General features: G+C 38.8%; 1 protein-coding gene across 16 annotated transcripts in view; it reads right to left on the bottom strand.

Moving 5' to 3' along the window:
* Positions 1-1,009: 1,009 nt before the first annotated feature.
* smoc1 (SPARC related modular calcium binding 1) overlaps positions 1,010-19,626 on the bottom strand; it is a 31,747-nt gene continuing 13,130 nt past the window's right edge. For 3 of the 16 annotated variants that reach the window (XM_077560061.1, XM_077560056.1, XM_077560051.1), the window contains 8 exons: positions 17,753-17,809; positions 17,356-17,436; positions 13,854-14,046; positions 13,216-13,298; positions 11,046-11,151; positions 8,825-9,072; positions 7,964-7,997; positions 1,010-3,226 (listed from right to left, as the gene is read on the bottom strand). In XM_077560061.1, coding sequence (XP_077416187.1) covers positions 3,103-3,226; positions 7,964-7,997; positions 8,825-9,072; positions 11,046-11,151; positions 13,216-13,298; positions 13,854-14,046; positions 17,356-17,436; positions 17,753-17,809 — 926 coding nt within the window. In that variant the 3' untranslated portion in view covers positions 1,010-3,102. Of the gene's footprint in view, positions 3,227-7,943; positions 7,998-8,824; positions 9,073-11,045; positions 11,152-13,215; positions 13,299-13,853; positions 14,047-17,355; positions 17,437-17,752; positions 17,843-19,626 lie in introns of all 16 variants that reach the window. The other 13 variants (XM_077560060.1, XM_077560055.1, XM_077560050.1 and 10 more) reach the window with 6 other exon arrangements.

Genomic DNA, 19,626 nt, shown 5'->3' on the forward strand with positions numbered 1-19,626 from the left:
CTATTTAAAAATGTTTTACAAATTTGGTAGCTTTTGAACAAAATGTCTAGGACAAGTTTGTGAGGTCCTCGGGGTCTTTATTTTATTTATTTATTTTAATGTATTCTTCTTCTTCTTCTTTTTTTACTTATTGTATTTTAGCGTTTTATTTACTTTTTTTTTTAATAGTTGATTTTCCTAGATTTTATTTGTATGATAGTTGTGTGGATCTCAATGTGCAGCACTTTGGAAACGCTTGTTTATCAAATGTGCTATAGAAATAAAACAGATTGGATTGATTTAATTGGTCCTTCAAAATGGCCAAGTAACCCTAAAATGGCCGCATTTAACCAAAATGGCCGAACTTCCTGTTTCTGGGCATGGCTTACTCATTATAGACATGCCATGTTCCCAACTTAAACTTGCGTGTCAGGTGCCGATTTGCTGCTTCTTCTTTTTTTTTTTTTTTAAAGATGAGTTTGAACTGCTTGAAATGTTGGCCTCAAACCAAAATGGCAGACATCATTTGTGAGTCTACTCATGATAGTGAAGCCTTCCAAGTTCCTTGTTCTGAAGGTAAACCGGCTTCAATGGCTGAATTTATGTTTCTAAAAATTACAGCAATCTGTTAGAGAGCCAATTTCATGTTTTTTTTTTGTCTTCAGAATAACACAATCGTACGCAATCCTATAGATTGTCTCACATTTGAACGCGATGCATTACAAAGAAACACAAAATAAAACTTGTTGACTTGATATTTCTCAGGAGACTCAAATATTTATTTTATGAATTGCGGTTTGCATAACGTCACAGGTTGTGTACAAAAAGCAGGATTAACCAGAGCGGGCCGGCCAATATTAATGGAGTGAGACATGTAAACACAGTATTCTATTTTACTGCTCGTGTTTAGTCACCGTTATTTCCTGGCATTGCGAAATCTTCGACAGTTTAGTGGATTGCGTGGGAGGCGAGCCAAGGTAGAGTTGAAACATTTGTGCTAGTTTGGAATTAAAAACTCACAAAATGTTGGTTCCTTTTTCATTGTTTTTATTTATTACCTTTAGGTCGGCACAAACTCGAATTGACGTAAAACGTTAGCAAAAAAAAAAAACATTGATCTTCAAGCATCGTTGGCGGACAAAATGCTCGTAAACGTTGGGTTGCACTTTAGGGGCGAGTAGCACAGACTCAATTTCAGCCGCCACTTGCCTATGCCGGATGTTAGCGACAGTTACGTTTCATCTAAAGCTAAATTGGGCGAATGAATGTCATTTTGCCTTATATTTCTTAATTTGTTTAGATTTTTACGTGATAAAACTCGGCACGATACATTATTGATAGCAAAATTTTGAATAGTTTGGATTGAGACAGCAATATTTGGTCCGACTTCAATTGTTGGGTTCTACTTTTCATCCCGACTACTTTTTGAAAAAAAATTAAAAAAATCAGGCCAATGTCACATTTGTACAACCTGAAAGGCAAGTGAAGTGAATCCCGAGTCGGTGCTAACTCTCCCCCCCCCGTCACAACGCAAGTCAGATATCACACTGGCAAAAAAAAAAAAAAAAAAACGCTAATGTTTCTACAAAGGTTGCTTACAGTTAGGGTTGCAAAACTCGGGGAATTTTCAATGTTGGAAACTTTCCGTGGGAATTAAGGGGAATCAAAAGTAGAAGAAGAAAAAACTGATTTTGAGGTAAATGAATGTAATATTTTGACACTACAAAATAAACTATATTTTTGATAGGATATAGGCTACATACAAAAACATGTACTGAATATTTACATGAGAGTGTTGAGGGTTATTAAAACAAAAAACAATATAAAGTTGTTATATTGTGTGATTTATTTATGCTCCATACCCTTCTCTATAATACTGTACTTGCTAGCTAGCTAGCTAACCTAACCAATTAGCATGTTAGCTTTAAGCTAGGCGGCCTCTTTCATAAGGCAAAGCTACTTTGCTTGAAACGCGCTAGGTCTCGTTGTCTTTGTTTTATGTTTGGTGTCGCAGTAAGTGTAAACCGGGCGTGGCATTGAGCAGCTTGAAGCCTCTTTTTTGAACAATTATTCAATATTTACCAAACTGCTGCTTATGGTGAAGTGAGTTGAGTTTGTGCTAGACAAAACAAAAATGTTTACAGTTACACTTGATAGCGATACCTCCCCATCAATTCCCACTAATTCCCGTGAAAAGTGTCGGATTTGGAATATTTCCCGAATTGCTCATCTTCATTTGCCAATAAAATTTACTGGAATGCTTCTGTAAATTTCCTGGAAATGTTCCATCCCTTTACAACCCTATTTACAGTGCAAGGGGATCCATACAGCTAAAAATTCCGCGCTGATGAATTCAACTTGGGGAGTCACAGTTTAATTCTAATTAGATGCACGTTCATATGTACAACAAACATTCCCTTCGCCGTTGCTAGTAGGGATGGGCAATCCACAGCATTTCTATGGGGGGGGAAATTACAGTCAGAATGTTCTGAACTCCTGTTTCAACAACCTTGGCTGACTCAGGGGCATCTCGACCTCAATTTCCCCACAATATATGAAGACTTATTCATATTTATTTATTTATTTATTTTTATTTTTTAAAGGATGGGAGAATTTCTGTACATGTTCTGAACTCCTGTTTTCATACCCGCCGATGACATCGCAGTGCACTCCGTTTTGTCTCAGTCACTTTGAGACTTTTTTTTTTTCCAATGTGTCAAACGGACGCACCTACTAAGATTTACTTGATGTCAGATTTTTATTTTTTTTTGCCTCAAGTATCAGTGGCTAGTATCAGCATCCTTCATGAGTACCCGTTACCTTGAAGTAAGGCTGGTATCGGTGCTCGCCCATCCCTAGTTGAGAGCAATGTGCATATTTTAGCCCGCTAACTGCTAACTGCTAACTTTGTGCACACGCTCCACTTGTTACGTGACGACTTCTACACATAAATCCTCGCTCACCTTTTCACTCACTTCAAAACCACATGCAATCCAAAATACAAACATAACATGTCAAACACAGGGAGGAGAAAGTGCAAATATTTTGGCGCTGCTTGGTTTTCTTCTGTTTTGTGTGTGTGTGTGTGTGTGTGTGTGTGTCTGTACGAAACAAATCAGGAAGTTATTTTCTCTCCGACCTGTCTTTCTTTTTTTCACCGTCAAGCGAGCGCGCCGATGCCTTCCTTCGGTGCCCTCTGCGCTCGTCTCGACCCCTGGAACGTTCTCCTCTCACACCAGACGACCGACTGCAATCACAGCATGGGAAGACGCCGTTGCGGTAAGTGTGACACGCGCTGATGCTAGCATGTAGGATGGGGGTGTCCAAGCTACGGACCGGGGGGCCATTTGCGGCCTGCCATCCATTTTTCAGTGGCCCGTGTCAAATGTTTTGGAAAATCGGGGGGGGGGGGAGGGTGGATGTGGGTGAGAGGGTGTCGGAAAAAGAACCGCTGTCACTACTACTAATAAATTAGCATGATGTAGAGCTTTTCTAGATATGCAAAGTTACAAATAAAACTTCTCTTCAAAACGAATGGTGACTAAAGATAATTGAATTTTACAAGCAAAAATGGTGTCTTTCACTTTCTGCTATCACATTCACAATCCTCCAATAACTGCTCTTAACTCATTCACTGCCATTAACGGCTATAGACGTCAAAAATTCATTTGAACTATTTCTATTAGTTTCACATTTTTTCCCTCACTTTTGTTAACAAGAGTATGGAGAATTTTTTGTGGGTCTCCTCTCGACTGATTTGGGGATATTGGCTTAAGTGTTTTAAGGCGAGTCAGAGCCAACAATGGCGCTTCAAACCACAATGGCTGACTTCCTGTTTCTTTTCAGAAAATGGGTTGTTGAGACTTTTTTGTGGGTCTAATCATGCGAACCAAATTTAAGGTGCCTACAGGGTACTACTCGCTTTGGGGGATGATTTTTAATTTTTTTTAGCATGTTTTATGACGGGTCAAACCCGAAAAAATCTCTGTGTCTTTTCAGGCATGGCTTCCTGAGAATTTTTTGTGGGTTCACTCATGATAGCAAATGCACATTTCCAACATTTTGTGGATTTATTTAGCCTAAGAATAATAACGAAAAAATCAATTTCAAGAAGGCCATTCCTCATTAAGGACAGATGGAAGTCGGCTTTTATTTTTATTATTATTTTTTTTAAATGGACATATGGAGGAGGCCTGGGAGAAAAGGAGATGAGCTTTGATTGCTTACAGATGGCCACATTATAGTTCAGCTGTGTGCGTGTGTGTGTGCGTGCGTGGCGTTACATGTTCAGGAACATAGCGTGCGCGTCAGTATGTGGAAACTTGTGTTTGTAGGCGACATTTTGAATGCAGGTGCTCTCTTCGTAGCTCCTGGATTTAGCGTTCAACGTCTCTCGGCGGGCTCATAAATCTCACGCGCGCGGCACATCGGAGTACACTTTTACGCGCATGGAAATAAAATATTACGGCCAAGTATTTACGACGACCGCCGGTTTCAGACATTCGATACGTTAAGTATGTTTTTTTTTGTTGTTTTTTTGCCAAAGCGAATAAGAGACGACTTGACTCGCATGACTAACAACTCAGAACTTTGGCTTGGCTCGACATACACTGCAGGTTAAGTACCCAATTCCCCATTTAGTGCCGCTATGCAGTTTTATTTGACTATTTACTATAAATATTGTAGGTTATTTGACTATAAATACAATTTACATGTATTTTCAAGTGACCTATATCACTGTTTTTACTGTGTAAATGTGTGTTTAGTATGTGAAATGTGGATTTTAACATTCATGACATGCAGGGGTGGGCCGGCATTCCCATTTTTTTTTGGGCCAATCAGATTTCAGCACCTGTGTGTTGCCATGTCAGACTAATCTGCCTAGAGCCTTTAGAATCACTTTTAACGCAACCTATATTAGTAATGGAATTGTTTCTTCAGCCAATCAAATTTCAATTTCGCCTTAGTGGGCTCATTGTGTTACAAATTATTTCACATATAGTACACTTTGTTTTTTGTTTTAAGCGTTTCTTGTCTTTTCCTGTCTTCACCTGGGATGCTTCAAAAGTAAAAAGGCACTTGGCTCAAGATAGGACTATTACAATGTTTGCACTCGAAGGCAACAAACGTCCACGGAAACAGGTTTTTGTTTAGTTTAGTTTTTTAGAGGGCTGCTTTACTGGCGTGTAAATAAAACATTTTAGAAAAGCAGCGACTATCATTCACCAAAAACAAACATGGCGTGCAGTTAACGAGGCCAAAATGTGCACGCAAAAAAAAACGTTCGTGGACCAGTCCTACCGGAATGGTATGTAAATAACCTGAAGGTTTAGCGATAAAATGATATTAATAAATGCACACTTTTGTGTGATCCGCACCCTTTAGCTACTGTTGCCAATTATAGCTAGCCTCGTAAGATGATCAGGGATGTGATTTGACCAAAGTGAAATTATCTGAAAATTTAGCCGGGGGTCTGGGGGCCGCTGGCACCCAGCTAGGCCCTGGTGGGGGGACAAGGGGGGCAAAGCCCACCGGAGCTCATGGGTTTTCCGTGTTTTTAAGTACTTTCAATGCACTCACATGACAAAGAAATAGACAAAACAACAGCATAAATTTTCAATGTATATTGAACTATCCCATATAAAATGGCAGTTTTAGTCAACTCAAAATCAGTCACATTCAAAAACATTGGACTGCCTTTGCTTTTAAAAACTATCACTGAGAATATCATCATATCTAACTAATGTGATTACTAAATTAACACATAAATAATGTTGAAGAGTTCAAATTTCATGAACAAATAATTGTATCATGACCAAATGAAAAGTAACTCATATCAGAGCATACCACAAATGCCTTTGTTATAGCAGAAGATGTTATGTGTCATGTTAGAGTCATGTGCATACACAATGAACTACTAAAAAAAAAAATAATAATAAATAAATAAATAAATAAAAAATCGGATTTTTTTTGGGGGGGAGATAAAAAAAAAGCGGAATTTCGCGAATTAGCGGAAAAATCACATCCCTGGATGATGGAGCTCGGCCTTGCCTTGTTAGCGTAGCGTTAGCATTTTTCAGCTAACATGATCTAAAGCCATCGAAAGCTAATCTGGTTAGCTGTGGTCACTAAGTCGTGACCCACTTTTAGAGAAGTTAAAAACAATAAAGAAAATGTACTGTTCAGAATTAGCAAGTGATTATACTTTGCTGTATGTAAAGTGTTTTCCTCCTATAAAGCGACGAATCCTTTGCTCCACTGCTATACAGCAGATTGCTAATATTATTTACGAATATTTGTCTGACAAACATTTCAGCCATACACACCTGAAGTGTGTTGATCAACTTCTATTTATTTATTTATTTATTTATTTATTTTTTAAATAAATTCCCCTTTAATTATTTTCTTGGTGGTAGTTTGTCCAACACACCTGAAGTGTGTTGATAAAAATTTTTTTTATTAAAATAATAATAATAATAATCCCCTTTAATTATTTTCTTCCTGGTAGTTTGTCCAGCACACCTGAAGTGTGTTGATAATTTTTTATTTTTTTTAACTTTATTTTTAAATAAATTCCCCTTTAATTATTTTCTTCCTGGTAGTTTGTCCAGCACACCTGAAGTGTGTTGATAATTTTTTATATATTTTTTTACTTTATTTTTAAATAAATTCCCCTTTAATTATTTTCTTCCTGGTAGTTTGTCCAGAACACCTGAAGTGTGTTGATAAATTTTTATATATTTTTTTACTTTATTTTTAAATGAATTCCCCTTTAATTATTTTCTTCCTGGTAGTTTGTCCAGCACACCTGAAGTGTGTTGATAATTTTTTTATTTTTTTTTTTACTTTATTTTTAAATAAATTCCCCTTTAATTATTTTCTTCCTGGTAGTTTGTCCAGCACACCTGAAGTGTGTTGATCAATTTTTATTTATTTATTTAAATAAATTCCCCTTTAATTATTCCCTTGTTGGTAGTTTGTCATGTCACAGGTTTAGCCAATAGCCTGTTGCGAAAGGACCTTGTGGAGCCAGATCTCCCAACTCCATAAAATGTGGTCATGTTCATTTGCGGGACCGAGGGAACAATATTACCAGCACGCCTGCTGACTTGGCGGGAGTCTGTGCGGAGAAAACGGCCACCCTGGGACCTCTCATCAAAATGCAAAAACACCCCAACTTCAGCACATCAAGAATTTGCAAGGGGGGGGGGGGGTGTATTCCCATTACTCGGATATGTTGTGTTTCGCCACCACATGCTCTTAATAAGCCTGCTCAATAAAACAGCAACCCAACATTGCGACATGGAGTGCAAAGTCACGGTGACTTAAAAGGATGTGGGCCGTTAAGAATTATTGAGGCATGTCTGAACACAATGGGCCCTCATTAACTAATAAATGCATAGAAATGCAAAGTGCAACATTAATGTTGGATTCATGACACGTGCGCACCAGCCAATTTTCTTCTCACCACCGTGTGTATGTTTGTGAATCGGGATTGGTTCTGAAGGCTTTTTCACACTGCACTTAGCAACACAGAGTGTCGTGCAACAAACACGAATTGAGAAATTCTCAATTCTAGTGCGGCCTGGCAGTGACATCACAAGGCGCATCCGATCGAACAGAATCTGGCGGAGTGATTTCAGAGTGCTCACAGCAAAAGATCAAATAAGCAGGAAACGCCTGCGTTTTGCTTCTTGGTTGGGCAGGCTTGCGCGGTCGTCCTTGCGCGCTGCTCTGCGGCAATGAAAAATAAGTGCAGTGTGAAAAGGTCTGGCTGTGGAGGAAAATGGCTCGAGGGCTGAAATTTAAAACCTCCCAAAAGTGGCACCTGAAGTCACTTCTAAATATGAATAAATTATATTTGTTATTAATGTGCATATTAATCGTGTTAAAACACAAACTATTGACTTTGACACTGATGACAGAGACGTATTAGTAAAAGTAGTAGTATTAGTTGCTCTTACTGAACACATTTGTCCCTTGCCTTGTCCCGTAGCTGCTGCTTGCCGTTGAACCACCTGAAAAAGTAATAGATAAATCACAATACGATGTTAAAGTGGAAGTCAATCTTAAACATTTCTTGACAATAATATGTTATATGTGACCTCACTAGTCTAAACATGACATTCTAATTAATATTACATTTTTGGAATCGGAGTTATGAAGCAAAATCCAGCCCATTTTTAATCCATCTCAGGGCGGCCATTTTGCCACTTGCTGTCGACTGAAGATGACATCACAGTTGCTCAGGGAACAACCAATCAGAGCTCACCTTTTCTCTGTTGCTGCGCTGTGACCTGAGCAACTATGATGTCATCTTTAGTCGACAGCAAGTAGCAAAATGGCCGCCCCCTGAGATAGATAAAAACTAGTTTCCACAAACGCATACCATATTTAGACTAGTGGGGCTGCATAGAACATATTATTGACTGTTATAGGTTAAGAAAACGAATCCCTTAAAACTTAACATTGCAATATGATATTTTAACGAGCGTCTCTTGATGAATTGTTGGTGTATTCTGGCAACAAGCATGTTTGTTACCTTAAGCTACTGGAGTTTTTTCACCCACTTTGGAAATGTGAGTGCGATGACCCGATAAGAGCCAAATCCTCCTCCAGGTTGATGTTTACACATTTTGGCCTAACCGTCTTTTTATAAGTTTCTCACAAAGAAGCTATTAAAAACTTTATGAGATGGTCAGCAGCTTGAGAAGCTTCTAAGTGAAACCCCTCAAGTCCAATACTGGAAATAATCTGTATAAGGTAGGACTGGGCAAGGCATTCATTTCCATTAACTTCCACGAATATAGTGATGATTTCCCCCCCCCAAAAAAAGTATCCTTACCGTCCTTGCCGACTCCGAGGCAGCCCTTGAGCTCGTGCAGCGAGATGGCTTTGTCCTTGTTCAGGTCGCAGTAGTCCGTGAACTTGCGGGCACACTTCTTGGGCTTGGCCTTTTTCTTCAGGTACCTCTTGAAGGGCTTCAGCTCCTTCTTGCCGACGTCCTGGCTGCCGTTTGCGTCCAGCTGGGCGAAGTACCAGTGCACCACCCGCTCCTCCAGCGTGTGGCTGGGGTCCGGCTCTACGAACCTGCTGGCGGCCATTTTAAAACGAAGCGGAGAAATTATGTTTTGTTCGTCGGCAACTTCAATCCGAATGTCTCTCGATAATCATCGGAATCGTTTCGGGTCCGCGGGGATGTGTGAGAGTGTGAAACGAAAACCATGAGCACTTCCTCGAAGCGCTTGAGTTTCAAGGAAAAGCAATATGACAGATCGGAAGGAGGGGATTTGCGTTACAAAGTGATGGATTGCGATCAAGGGGGACGTCAGCCATGAAATACGCATTTCAACAGAAATGCTTTAAAAAAAAAAGAAAGAAAGAAAGAAAACTAATTGAAACTGCACCTTACATTGATGAAACTAAGAAATGTCAAGTTTTAAAATCGTCTTTGTTAATAGTATCATACAGGTACATGAGCTTTCGGGGTTCATTTAAAAAAAAAATTGGGGGGCTCAATGCTGTATGTCTATATGGAAAAAGGAAGGTCAAATAACTGTTTGAGAATTGTAGTTTATGTTATTACCCAATCATACATGTCAACCCATAAGGTTTGTCCGTATTTCTTACGGATTTTTAAGTGTTGCAAAAGCATACGGGCGTATTTGGAAATGAATACGGATTTAACTGTTTTCATGAAAATAATAATATTAGTATATATTGCTTACCCTTTTTAAATTTATTTAGTATTTACTGTCGGCTACGTGCTACACGTGTGCATAAGCTCGATTTAAACAACAACCGGTCACAAAATCTCGTCTATCGCGCGAGACTTCTAACAGTTTCCTGACATGCGCAGTTAAGAAATTTGTGTTAGCGCGAAAATTGCGAGTCGTTCGCAGTGGTTGAGAAAATGGGGGACAGGCCGGCCAAAAAAACAAGATACACTGGACGTTTTCGTTCGGAATGGACGGATTTATTCAAAACTTGGAGAAGAGTATGCATCATGTTCGCTTTGTTCACGGGACATTAAGGTTGCGGCATCTGGCATTTACGATGTCAAAGAACATTTGAAATCAAAGTTGCACGAGAGAAATGTGAAGCAACAAAAAAGTCAACCGTCCCTGTGATATTTAGAAATCTGTTTTTTCTTTGTGCAATAAAATGTCATTTGGAACAAGATACTGTCAATGTCTTCATATAAGAAAGAAAGTAAGGTAAGATTAATGTTATTGCATGAAACAGCTTTAGTATTGATAAAACTGACATAAGGATTTTTATGGGAAAATAAGGATTTTATGGGTTTGTAATACAGGTGGGACCAAATTAGGGTTGACATGTATGCCCAATACTTAATTACTCGACAAATAGTCCATTTAGTATATATAAAAAAACTCAACTAATAAAAACTATATTAAATCCAAATATTTTCTGAAAAACTAAAAAAAAACTAACAAATCTGCTCTAAAAATTCATTAAAACTAACTGAATTTTAAAAGCAATATCTATAATGAAAAATCCAAAACTGTTGCTGCAATTTAAATGAACCCATACAGTTAGTAATGCTCTACATCACCAACATGGTGTCCATGGGCACCAGATAGTACCCAAGGACTACATGAGTAGCCTGTTCTAAAAAATATATGATCTGTCAGGGCACATAATGATTTCCTAGGAGTAATGATTTGAAAATGTACACACTTGCAGGGATTTATACAAATAAAGTGTTGTAAATTTCTGTTTCCTACATTGTTAAATCATCCTTCTTAATTATTCAGATGTTACATATTGACTTCTGATGTAATAGTCTATATATTTAATGTAGCATATTTAAATCACAATTATACGTATACCTCTATTGTAGCATATTTACATCATTTTAAATGTTAATAACACATCTAATGAACCATATATTTTGTATGGGCCTCAACTGTATCACATTTACAGCATAGGCAATGAGCTGTATGCATCTAATGTATCATATTTGTTATCAATAAATGCACCTATGAGTGTAAAACTTACTGATGTACTATAATGTATTCAGCATTTTAGTTGTTGTTACCTACCTCCCGCCACCAGAGGGGACTGGTGAGTTTATGGCTTGAACCATGTCTGTGGTCAGGGCGTCTAACAGGCTCGTAATGAATTCCACTTTTTTCCCCTCGGGGCAACCTGGAAAACAAACAAACAGCAATATTACCTCCCCAGTCTAATTTGTGTGGTTACACCAAGGTTGTGGAGACTAACTCAGCTAGCATAACGAGGAAAGGAGACCTTGCCCAAAGCGTCACACAGACTAATAGGTAAATGATCATTTTTTTCATTGGAGGAAAATGGATGCGAGTCACATGCAGAGGCACGGAGGAGGATTAGTGCCAGTGATGAGAGGGAAAAAAAAAAAAAGTTTGGCAGGATTCTCACTTTATTTTTAGAATTCTCACTTTAAAGTGAGAATTATGCCTTTAATCTCAGAATTCTCACTTTAAAGTCAGAATTCTGCCTTTGATCTCAGAATTCTGACTTTAAAGTCAGAATTCTGCCTTTAATCTCAGAATTCTCACTTTAAAGTCAGAATTCTGAGATCTGCCTTTAATCTCAGAATTCTCACTTTAAAGCCAGAATTTTGCCTTTAATCTCAGAATTCTGCCTTTAATCTCAGAATTCTCACTTTAAAGTCAGAATTCTGACTGTATTCTCAAAGTTCGCACATTAGAATTCTGACTTTAAAGTCAGAATTCTGAGAATTAAGTCAGAATTCTTACTTTAAAGTGATTTTTTTTTTTGTGTGGCTTTTGCTTCTGACTTTTCACTTTAAAGTGAGAATTCTGAGAATTCTGGCTTTAAAGTGAGAATTCTGAGATTAAAGTCAGAATTCTGAAGTTAAAGTAAGAATTCTGACTTTAAAGTCCGACTTTAAAGTCAGAATTTTTACTTTAAAGTGAGAATTCTCAGAATAAAGTCAGAATCCTGCCAAACTTTTCTCCCTCTCTTCACTGGCCCTAATCATACATGTTGCGTGTTTTGAGGAAACCTCAAAACACGCAACATGTATGATGCAAACAGGGAATTCAAGTGACGTCCATTTTGTCAACTTGAAAGGCAAAGACTTTTCCACACACCCTTCCAGATTCCCCAAGACCAACAGGTGCTTGTTTCTACAAGAACCTGTGCAAATGTGGTGGAAACACAGACAGCTGTCGACGTTGTTTCACCCTACTACTGTCCTATAACAAATTGTATTAACACCACTTTCCTTGCTTTAACCCATACTGGTAAATCTGAAATCCTTTCTAGAAGACACAGCATTTGATGACATAAAGTTACTCAGATCAGCCTGTCACCCGTCGCCACCTCCAACCACAACCGCTCCCACAACACTCACAAAACCTCCCATAAAAAACAAGCCACACATCTGCGACGCAGCCAGCAGCCGCCACACTTCGCTCTGTAAAGTCAGCAGATGGCGAATAAAACGTTGCAGCCTTCGATGGCGGCGAAAAAAAACAAACAGGAAGTGAGCAGTGACGAGTTACATGGCATGTGTTCAAAGTCATTCTTGATAAAAATATGTTATATGTGGCCTCGCTACATATGCATGACATTTTGATTAATATTACATTTGTGGAATATGTGTTATGTGGCAAAATTCTGTCGTTTTTATCCATCTTAGGGGGCGGCCATTTTGCCACCTGCTGTCAACTGAAGATGACGTCAAAGGCCTCAGGCAACGACCAATCACAGCTCACCTGTTTTGTGAAGCTGAGCTGTGATTGGTTGTTACCTGAGACCTGAGCAACTGTGATGTCATCTTCAGTCGACGGCAAGTGGCAAAATGGCCGCCCCCTATGAGGCTAATGAGTTTGGTCATGTGTCGTTAGCAAGCTGAGTCATGATTGGTTGTTCCCTGAGTCCGGAGCAACTGTGATGTTGTTTTCAATCGATATTTTCAGGCATAGATAGATGAACAAATATACATTATTGGTAGTAAATGAATAATCGTTTTCAAACCAATTCAGTGAAACGTTATCATTTTCACACCTGATGATTTCTCACAGCACAATGGTTGAAAATTACAGTTCTGGGTTCTCATGCTACATGGCTATATGTTAGCCTTACTAAGCGATATTGTCAACACAATGACATTCTCGCTTTGAACGTGGCTCATTGTAAGGCCATCCAGAGTTTAACTTAGACTGATGTGGTAAAAAAAAAAAAAAAAAAAGGGAAGGGAAAAACCTGTCAGGTCTCGGCCCTGGAACAGATCTTCGGCGTCGGTGCTGCGAGAACGAGCGGTGTTGTCACATTCTGGCGTCTGGTACCTGTTGGGACGAGATACACAAGACGGGAGCTGGATGAAAAGGGAAGACGGAAGAGTGGGAAAAACCTGCCGTGCTTAAATCAATAAGCTGGCTTCGGATCTCCGAGTTTGCCGCGGACTCTCAACTTTTTATAGGCTCTCCACAAATTTATGTAGCATGTACAACGCTAACAAAAGTGGCCGTGATGGGAAGGGAAAAAGGTACAAATACTTTATTAGTATACAAAGGTCCGACATTAAGCCTATTGCAATCATTTTTTTCACTTGAGTAAACATTTCAGCTAATTGCTGATTTTTTAAGCTCTTTTTTAAGGATGCCCAAGGACCTATGTGGTCTGATGAGTCAATTGTACCTTTTTACATTTACTTAAGTACAGGAGTTGAATGAGTACTTTTACTTTTGCCAGAGCCTGTTTTTTACCCAAGCACTGCATCCGCTTAAATACAGACTGTGAGTATTTTTCTAGTCCATATACATGGCATGACGAAATGAATGGAAAGTTATAATTTGCTCTCACTACATTCCTAAACCACATTTCTAACATGCGTTTATTACCTGGTGGAGGTTCCCGGAATGGGTCGTCCGGTGTCGACCAGCACGCACCAGCAGTAGCCGGTGGACTGGTGGCACTGGACGGCCTTGTAGAGGCCGCCGGGCCCGCAGTCGGGGATGAAGACGGCCTCGCGGGGATTCTGCCGGGCCTCGTCCAGCGCGCTCTGTCGCTCTTGATCGCAAGAGGGAACTTTCTCTAGAAGCATGACAAACAAACTCAGTGCAAGCTCACAAATTGCTCAGGAAATAGTAGATGAGTCACGTGGTGAACTTAGTCCCTGAAGGAAAAGCCACGCAAAAAAAATAAAATTAAAATAATATATATATTTTTTTAAATAATAAACATCTAAAAAATAATGTAAAAAAAATAAACAATGCAAAAAATATATATATATAAATATATATTCAAAAAATAATAATAAATACCTAAAAAATAATGTAAAAAAGATAAACCACGCAAAAAAAAAACATATAAATATATATTTAAAAAATAATAATAAATACCTAAAAAATAATGGAAAAAAAAATAAACCACGCAAAAAATATATATATATAAATATATATTTAAAAAATAATAATAAATACCTAAAAAATAATGTAAAAAAAATAAAATAAACCACACAATTTTTTTTTATATAAATATATATTTAAAAAATAATAATACCTAAAAAGTAATGTAAAAAAATAAAATAAACCACACAATTTTTTTAATATAAATATATATTTAAAAAATAATAATAAATACCTAAAAAGTAATGTAAAAAAAAAAATAAACCATACAAAAAATAATAATAATATATTTAAAATAAATAAATAAATATCTAAAAAATAAAGTATATATATATATATATATATATATATATATATATATATATATATATATATATGTTTTTGGACTGTTGAAGGAATCCTGTATATTCTGTAATTCTGTGCTGTTTCCACAATGACGGTGTTTTACCGAGACCGAACTTTGTCATCACAAATGACACTTTGACAAACACCGTTATGAAATATTAGTGGCTGAGGCTCTTAAAATGCTTCTGCGAAATTACGTCGCTGTCACGCTGTATTTACACTTGCATCCATTTGGGCGATTTCTCACTCTGAAGTCGCACGAGCACAGCGGCGTACCTCGGCTCCTGGTCCATTTTGGCCTTAACAAACATGAGATGTGAGGCCTTAAGCTGCAACTATTTAGAGCATTTCCATTTCAAGATGGTGGCAATTTGGTGTTGGTTACAAAATATGGAGCTGATTATTCCAACTACAGCGCCGGTGGTCTCGGCGTGCAATTAAAGGAGAATTAGGACAAACTTTGTGCTTCATTTCCTTGAAGATGTCATAACAGCGAAGCAGCTTCATGTTTTCTTCTCTTCTTGTTTTTTTTCCATTGAGTCACACGTCGTCGTACCTTCAAAGCTTCATGTTTTTGGCATTCGGATGACACCTTGTGTTCTTCATCAGAGCGTGTTTCTAGTCACAGTCACGTCCAGCGGTTTCAATGAACAAAAATGTGTTTTCGCCAAGGAAAAAAAAAAAAAAAAAGTGGCGTCAAAATTTTGTCTCGAGCCAGTGAGACTGAGAAGACGAGGTTTAAATGATGAGCTGTGATTGTAAATAAACATTAAAGGAGACATATTTGTCCAATATGAGAGCGCCGGGACATCTTTGTGAATGATAATTCAGTACTTTCCTTCCACTTTGATAATTGTGTCACATTATGTATCAAGAGATTCAAACATACAGCAAGGCGTACAGTGACCCCCCGGGCTTACTGTGATTGTGGAGATGACAGTATTTCCATCTTATAAAATAAGCAGAGATGTCTGCAATGTGTCTGTGCGTCGCTATGGTTCTGGCTAAAGTTGTGCTAATTATAACGACATTACGCTGGCGCCAAGCAATAAGATTCCCTCAAGAAAATTGTCCCGCAAATCACGTAGTGTAATTCAATCTAGCATTGTACTGATTTCTATTTAGTATTTCTTTTATCGTATTGCTTGTGTTCCTTGTCTTCTCTTTGACAGGACTAGAACAGACAGCCCGACACCCGAAACCCACAAAGTCACTTTAAGCGTGGAACAGTTTTGCTGCTTCTTGTAGACAAAAGATGACGTGCTGAGAACAGACTTGCTCTATTTTATGCTTTTCACTCCTCCAGGCGCCGAGCCAAGTGAATTTTTAAACCCCGGTCTGTATCCTCATTCAGGCCTAACCTTTCCTCCTCCTCCTCGTCCGTCGTCTGATTCCCTTCATCCTCAAAGCCTCCTTGCCGGAGTTAACCCCCACCCAGCCCTCTCCTGTCCGCCCGCCTCACCAATGGCTTTCAGCTGTGCCATAATCACTGCAAAATTCTCTCAAAGCAAGCAGTTAAATTAGGGCAAATGTTGCGTATTGGTCTAGATGCGCGTTTACGTTCATGCCGACAAAATGGTTTGCTCATAAAATGAAATCACGTCACATTTCTTTTTGAAGCACCTCGTTCACAACATTGTGGAGCAAACATGTCGGTCTACTGGAACAAATTGACGCATGCAACATTGCGGAGCAACCATATGTCGGAGTTAACTGGAATATAAACATGGGTGTGCATGACATTGTGGAGCGTCCACATGTCAGAAGCTACTGGAAAATGAACTTAGATGCACATAACATTGGGGAGGATTCACATGTCACTCTACTATCACAAACATTGATGCATGCAACGTTGTGGGGTGTCTACTTGGGAGTTGACTAGACACCACAACATTGTGGAGTGTCTACTTGGGAGTTGACTAGACACCACAACATTGTGGAGCGATCAAGTCAGTGTCCTGTAACATAAGCAAGGATGTGCACAACATTGTGGCATGTTCACATGTCAATCTACTGAAACGTTCACATGCAACATAGTAAGCATCCGCAGAGTCAAGTGGAGTACAAATAAGGTTGTGGAGTAGCCACAAGTCAGAATCTACTGGAAAATAAACATGCATGTGTGCAACCTTGTGGAGCGTCCACATGTCAGCATTGACTGCAAAATAAACATAGATGCACACAACATTGCAAAGCATTCACATGTCACTCTACTAGAACAAGCATCGATGCATGCAACATTGTGGGGTGTCCATAGGTCAGAGTCAGCTGGAACATAAACGTGCACGCACACAACACTGTGGAGCAACCACATAAGTCTGCTAGAACAAACATGGACGTGCACAACATTGTGGAGCGACCACGTCAGTCTCCTGTAGCATAAGCAAGAATGCGCACAACATTGTGGCACGTTCACTTGTCAATCTACTGGAATGTTCACATGCAACAGTCAGCATCCACAGTCTAGTGGAATACAAACAAGGATGCAAACAAAGCAATGCAGTGGCCACATGTCAGAAGCAACTGGAAAAATAAATATGGGCATGCACAACATTGTGGAGCAACCACACATCATTCCACTGAGCACAAACATGGACGCTCGCAACATCGCGGAACGTCAGTGTCTACTTAAAAATGTTCTCAATCTCACCTTGCTTCCTGGGCGTGGAGCTGTTCTGCTTGTTCTCCTTATAAACCAACTGTTTGATCCACAGCGTGGGGGCGGTTATCTCTGCAATGACAGATGGACGTCATGTTACCGACGGCAACCTTATGATAAACGGTGACTAATTATTCATGACAACTCATCACTAATTTTATAGTGTATTTGGAAAGTGTATGTTCTCTGTGGCAGTTCATTGATTTAATAAATCCAACACACTAATTTTTTATATGTAAAGATTTTTTAAAAAAATGCCATATGCAGTGTTATCCAGTTTTGGGTGTCCATTAGGACCTGTAACACCTGCCACAAATATTCCTTTCAATTGTCAGACCCCTGAGGTGAGTGAGTACTTGTGGAAATTCCGATACTTGAGGACCCTTACCATCGCCTTCGGCGGGGACGAGGGTCTCCATGGTGGGCGTCGGCTTGGAGCCGTCGTCTGGATTGAGGGTGAGAAAGAAACGGAAAGAGACTACCATTATTGAGGTTAATACAATCTACTCTCCACAAGTGTTGAATGGTTGGGATTTGCACATGGCCCGGCCAAGGTGGACACAAAAACGGAGACGCGCACGCACACACACGCACGCACGCACACAAGCACAAGAAGAGTGGAACAAAGCATGACCACCCACATGTAGATGTCCCTCACACTTAAACAGATCTCACACCAACATCAAACAACTCCACATTAACACAATTTTCCTTTTTGTGAAGAACAAGAAGCACACACACACATACACACACACACACACACCACTTACATCAGAAGACCCCCACACCCCCCATCAAGGGGCAGGACGTGTCAGTGAAGACCACCCACTCTAAATAAAAGTGTGCAATATTAAAAGTGCCATGATAGAATAATTATGACATTGTGGGTTTTTTCTCAAGCGTGATTTTTTTTCCCCCTCCAACAAAGTATGAAAATGTTCTTTTAACTTTCAAGTCAAAAACTAACACTGTGCCAGGGAGGGGGTGGGGGGGGGGTGCACTACCAAGGTCATTTGAGTGGGTCTGGACAGGCCTCCATAGACAGCGATTCGGCACTGGCCTTGCTGGACAATCAGATTTGTCCATTTGCGCGACGTCTTTGCGAGCAACGCCACTCTTCACTCTTCAAGTTTTTCCCGCAACAACGCGACTTAAGTCATTCACTAGGCATGTTGGATTTTGACTTTAAAAAAAAAAGAGATTTTAACGAGTCGCTTTTCTGACGTCACGTCCGCTCTTTGCTCATTGGTTCATTCCACTGTCTGTTAGCTCAGGTTAGCCCCGCCTCTGAAATGCGACTGATAGGGCGGTTGACCCACTGATCTGAATATGTGACTGCACAGCTGATAGGCCGACACTTTGGAAGTTGCGAGGCCGCCATATTGCTCCTCCCAAGAAACGTTTCTCGGTATGCGATCCTATACATTTACAGTACTAAAATTGGAGAACGTTTGAGACAGTACTTAGTAGAAACGGCTTGATTTATGATGTTTTTAATTTGTTAAACATAAACAAGAGGACTTCAGACATTTTACAACTTGCCTTTTATTTTTATATATATATATATATATATATATATATATATATATATATATATATACACACATATATATATATATATATACACACACACACACATATATACATATATATATATATATATATATATATATATATATATATATATATATATATATATATATATATATATATATATATATATATATATATATATATATATATATGTGTATAAATTATATGCTTAATGATGTTTACAGGAAGAAGCTTTTTTTTTTTTTTAATTAAAGAATTATAACTAATTCAACAAAAGATGCCTCTGCCGATTCTAATATTGGGGTCTAATGAACTGAGGGATAAAAAAAAGGGAGTCAAAGTCACACACCGCCCACTTGATAATTTTTTTTGTTTTTTACTTAAAAAAATAGTGCCCCCCCCCCCCCCCCGCCTTATACTAACTGCCTACGAGCTGTATATGTCTCATCTGTACATATACCATATAATTTATACAGTAGTCTGTTCGCAAGATGGGAGGAGCAAGATGGCCGCCCTGTGACTTCAACGGCTTGCACGGGCGTGTATTGGGTTGACCAGATTTACTCTCCGGCAAAGTCGCGAGTGAGTCAGGATTTCCTGGCTATGTTTTTTTTTTTTTTTTTACCTTAAATAAATAAATAAATGTGTCATTTACAACCAACTGAACATAACTTAAATTGTGGCAACGATACATTTTTTTGGGCTCTA

This window comes from Vanacampus margaritifer, chromosome 1, assembly GCF_051991255.1.
Source record: "Vanacampus margaritifer isolate UIUO_Vmar chromosome 1, RoL_Vmar_1.0, whole genome shotgun sequence".
Lineage (NCBI taxonomy): Eukaryota > Metazoa > Chordata > Actinopteri > Syngnathiformes > Syngnathidae > Vanacampus > Vanacampus margaritifer.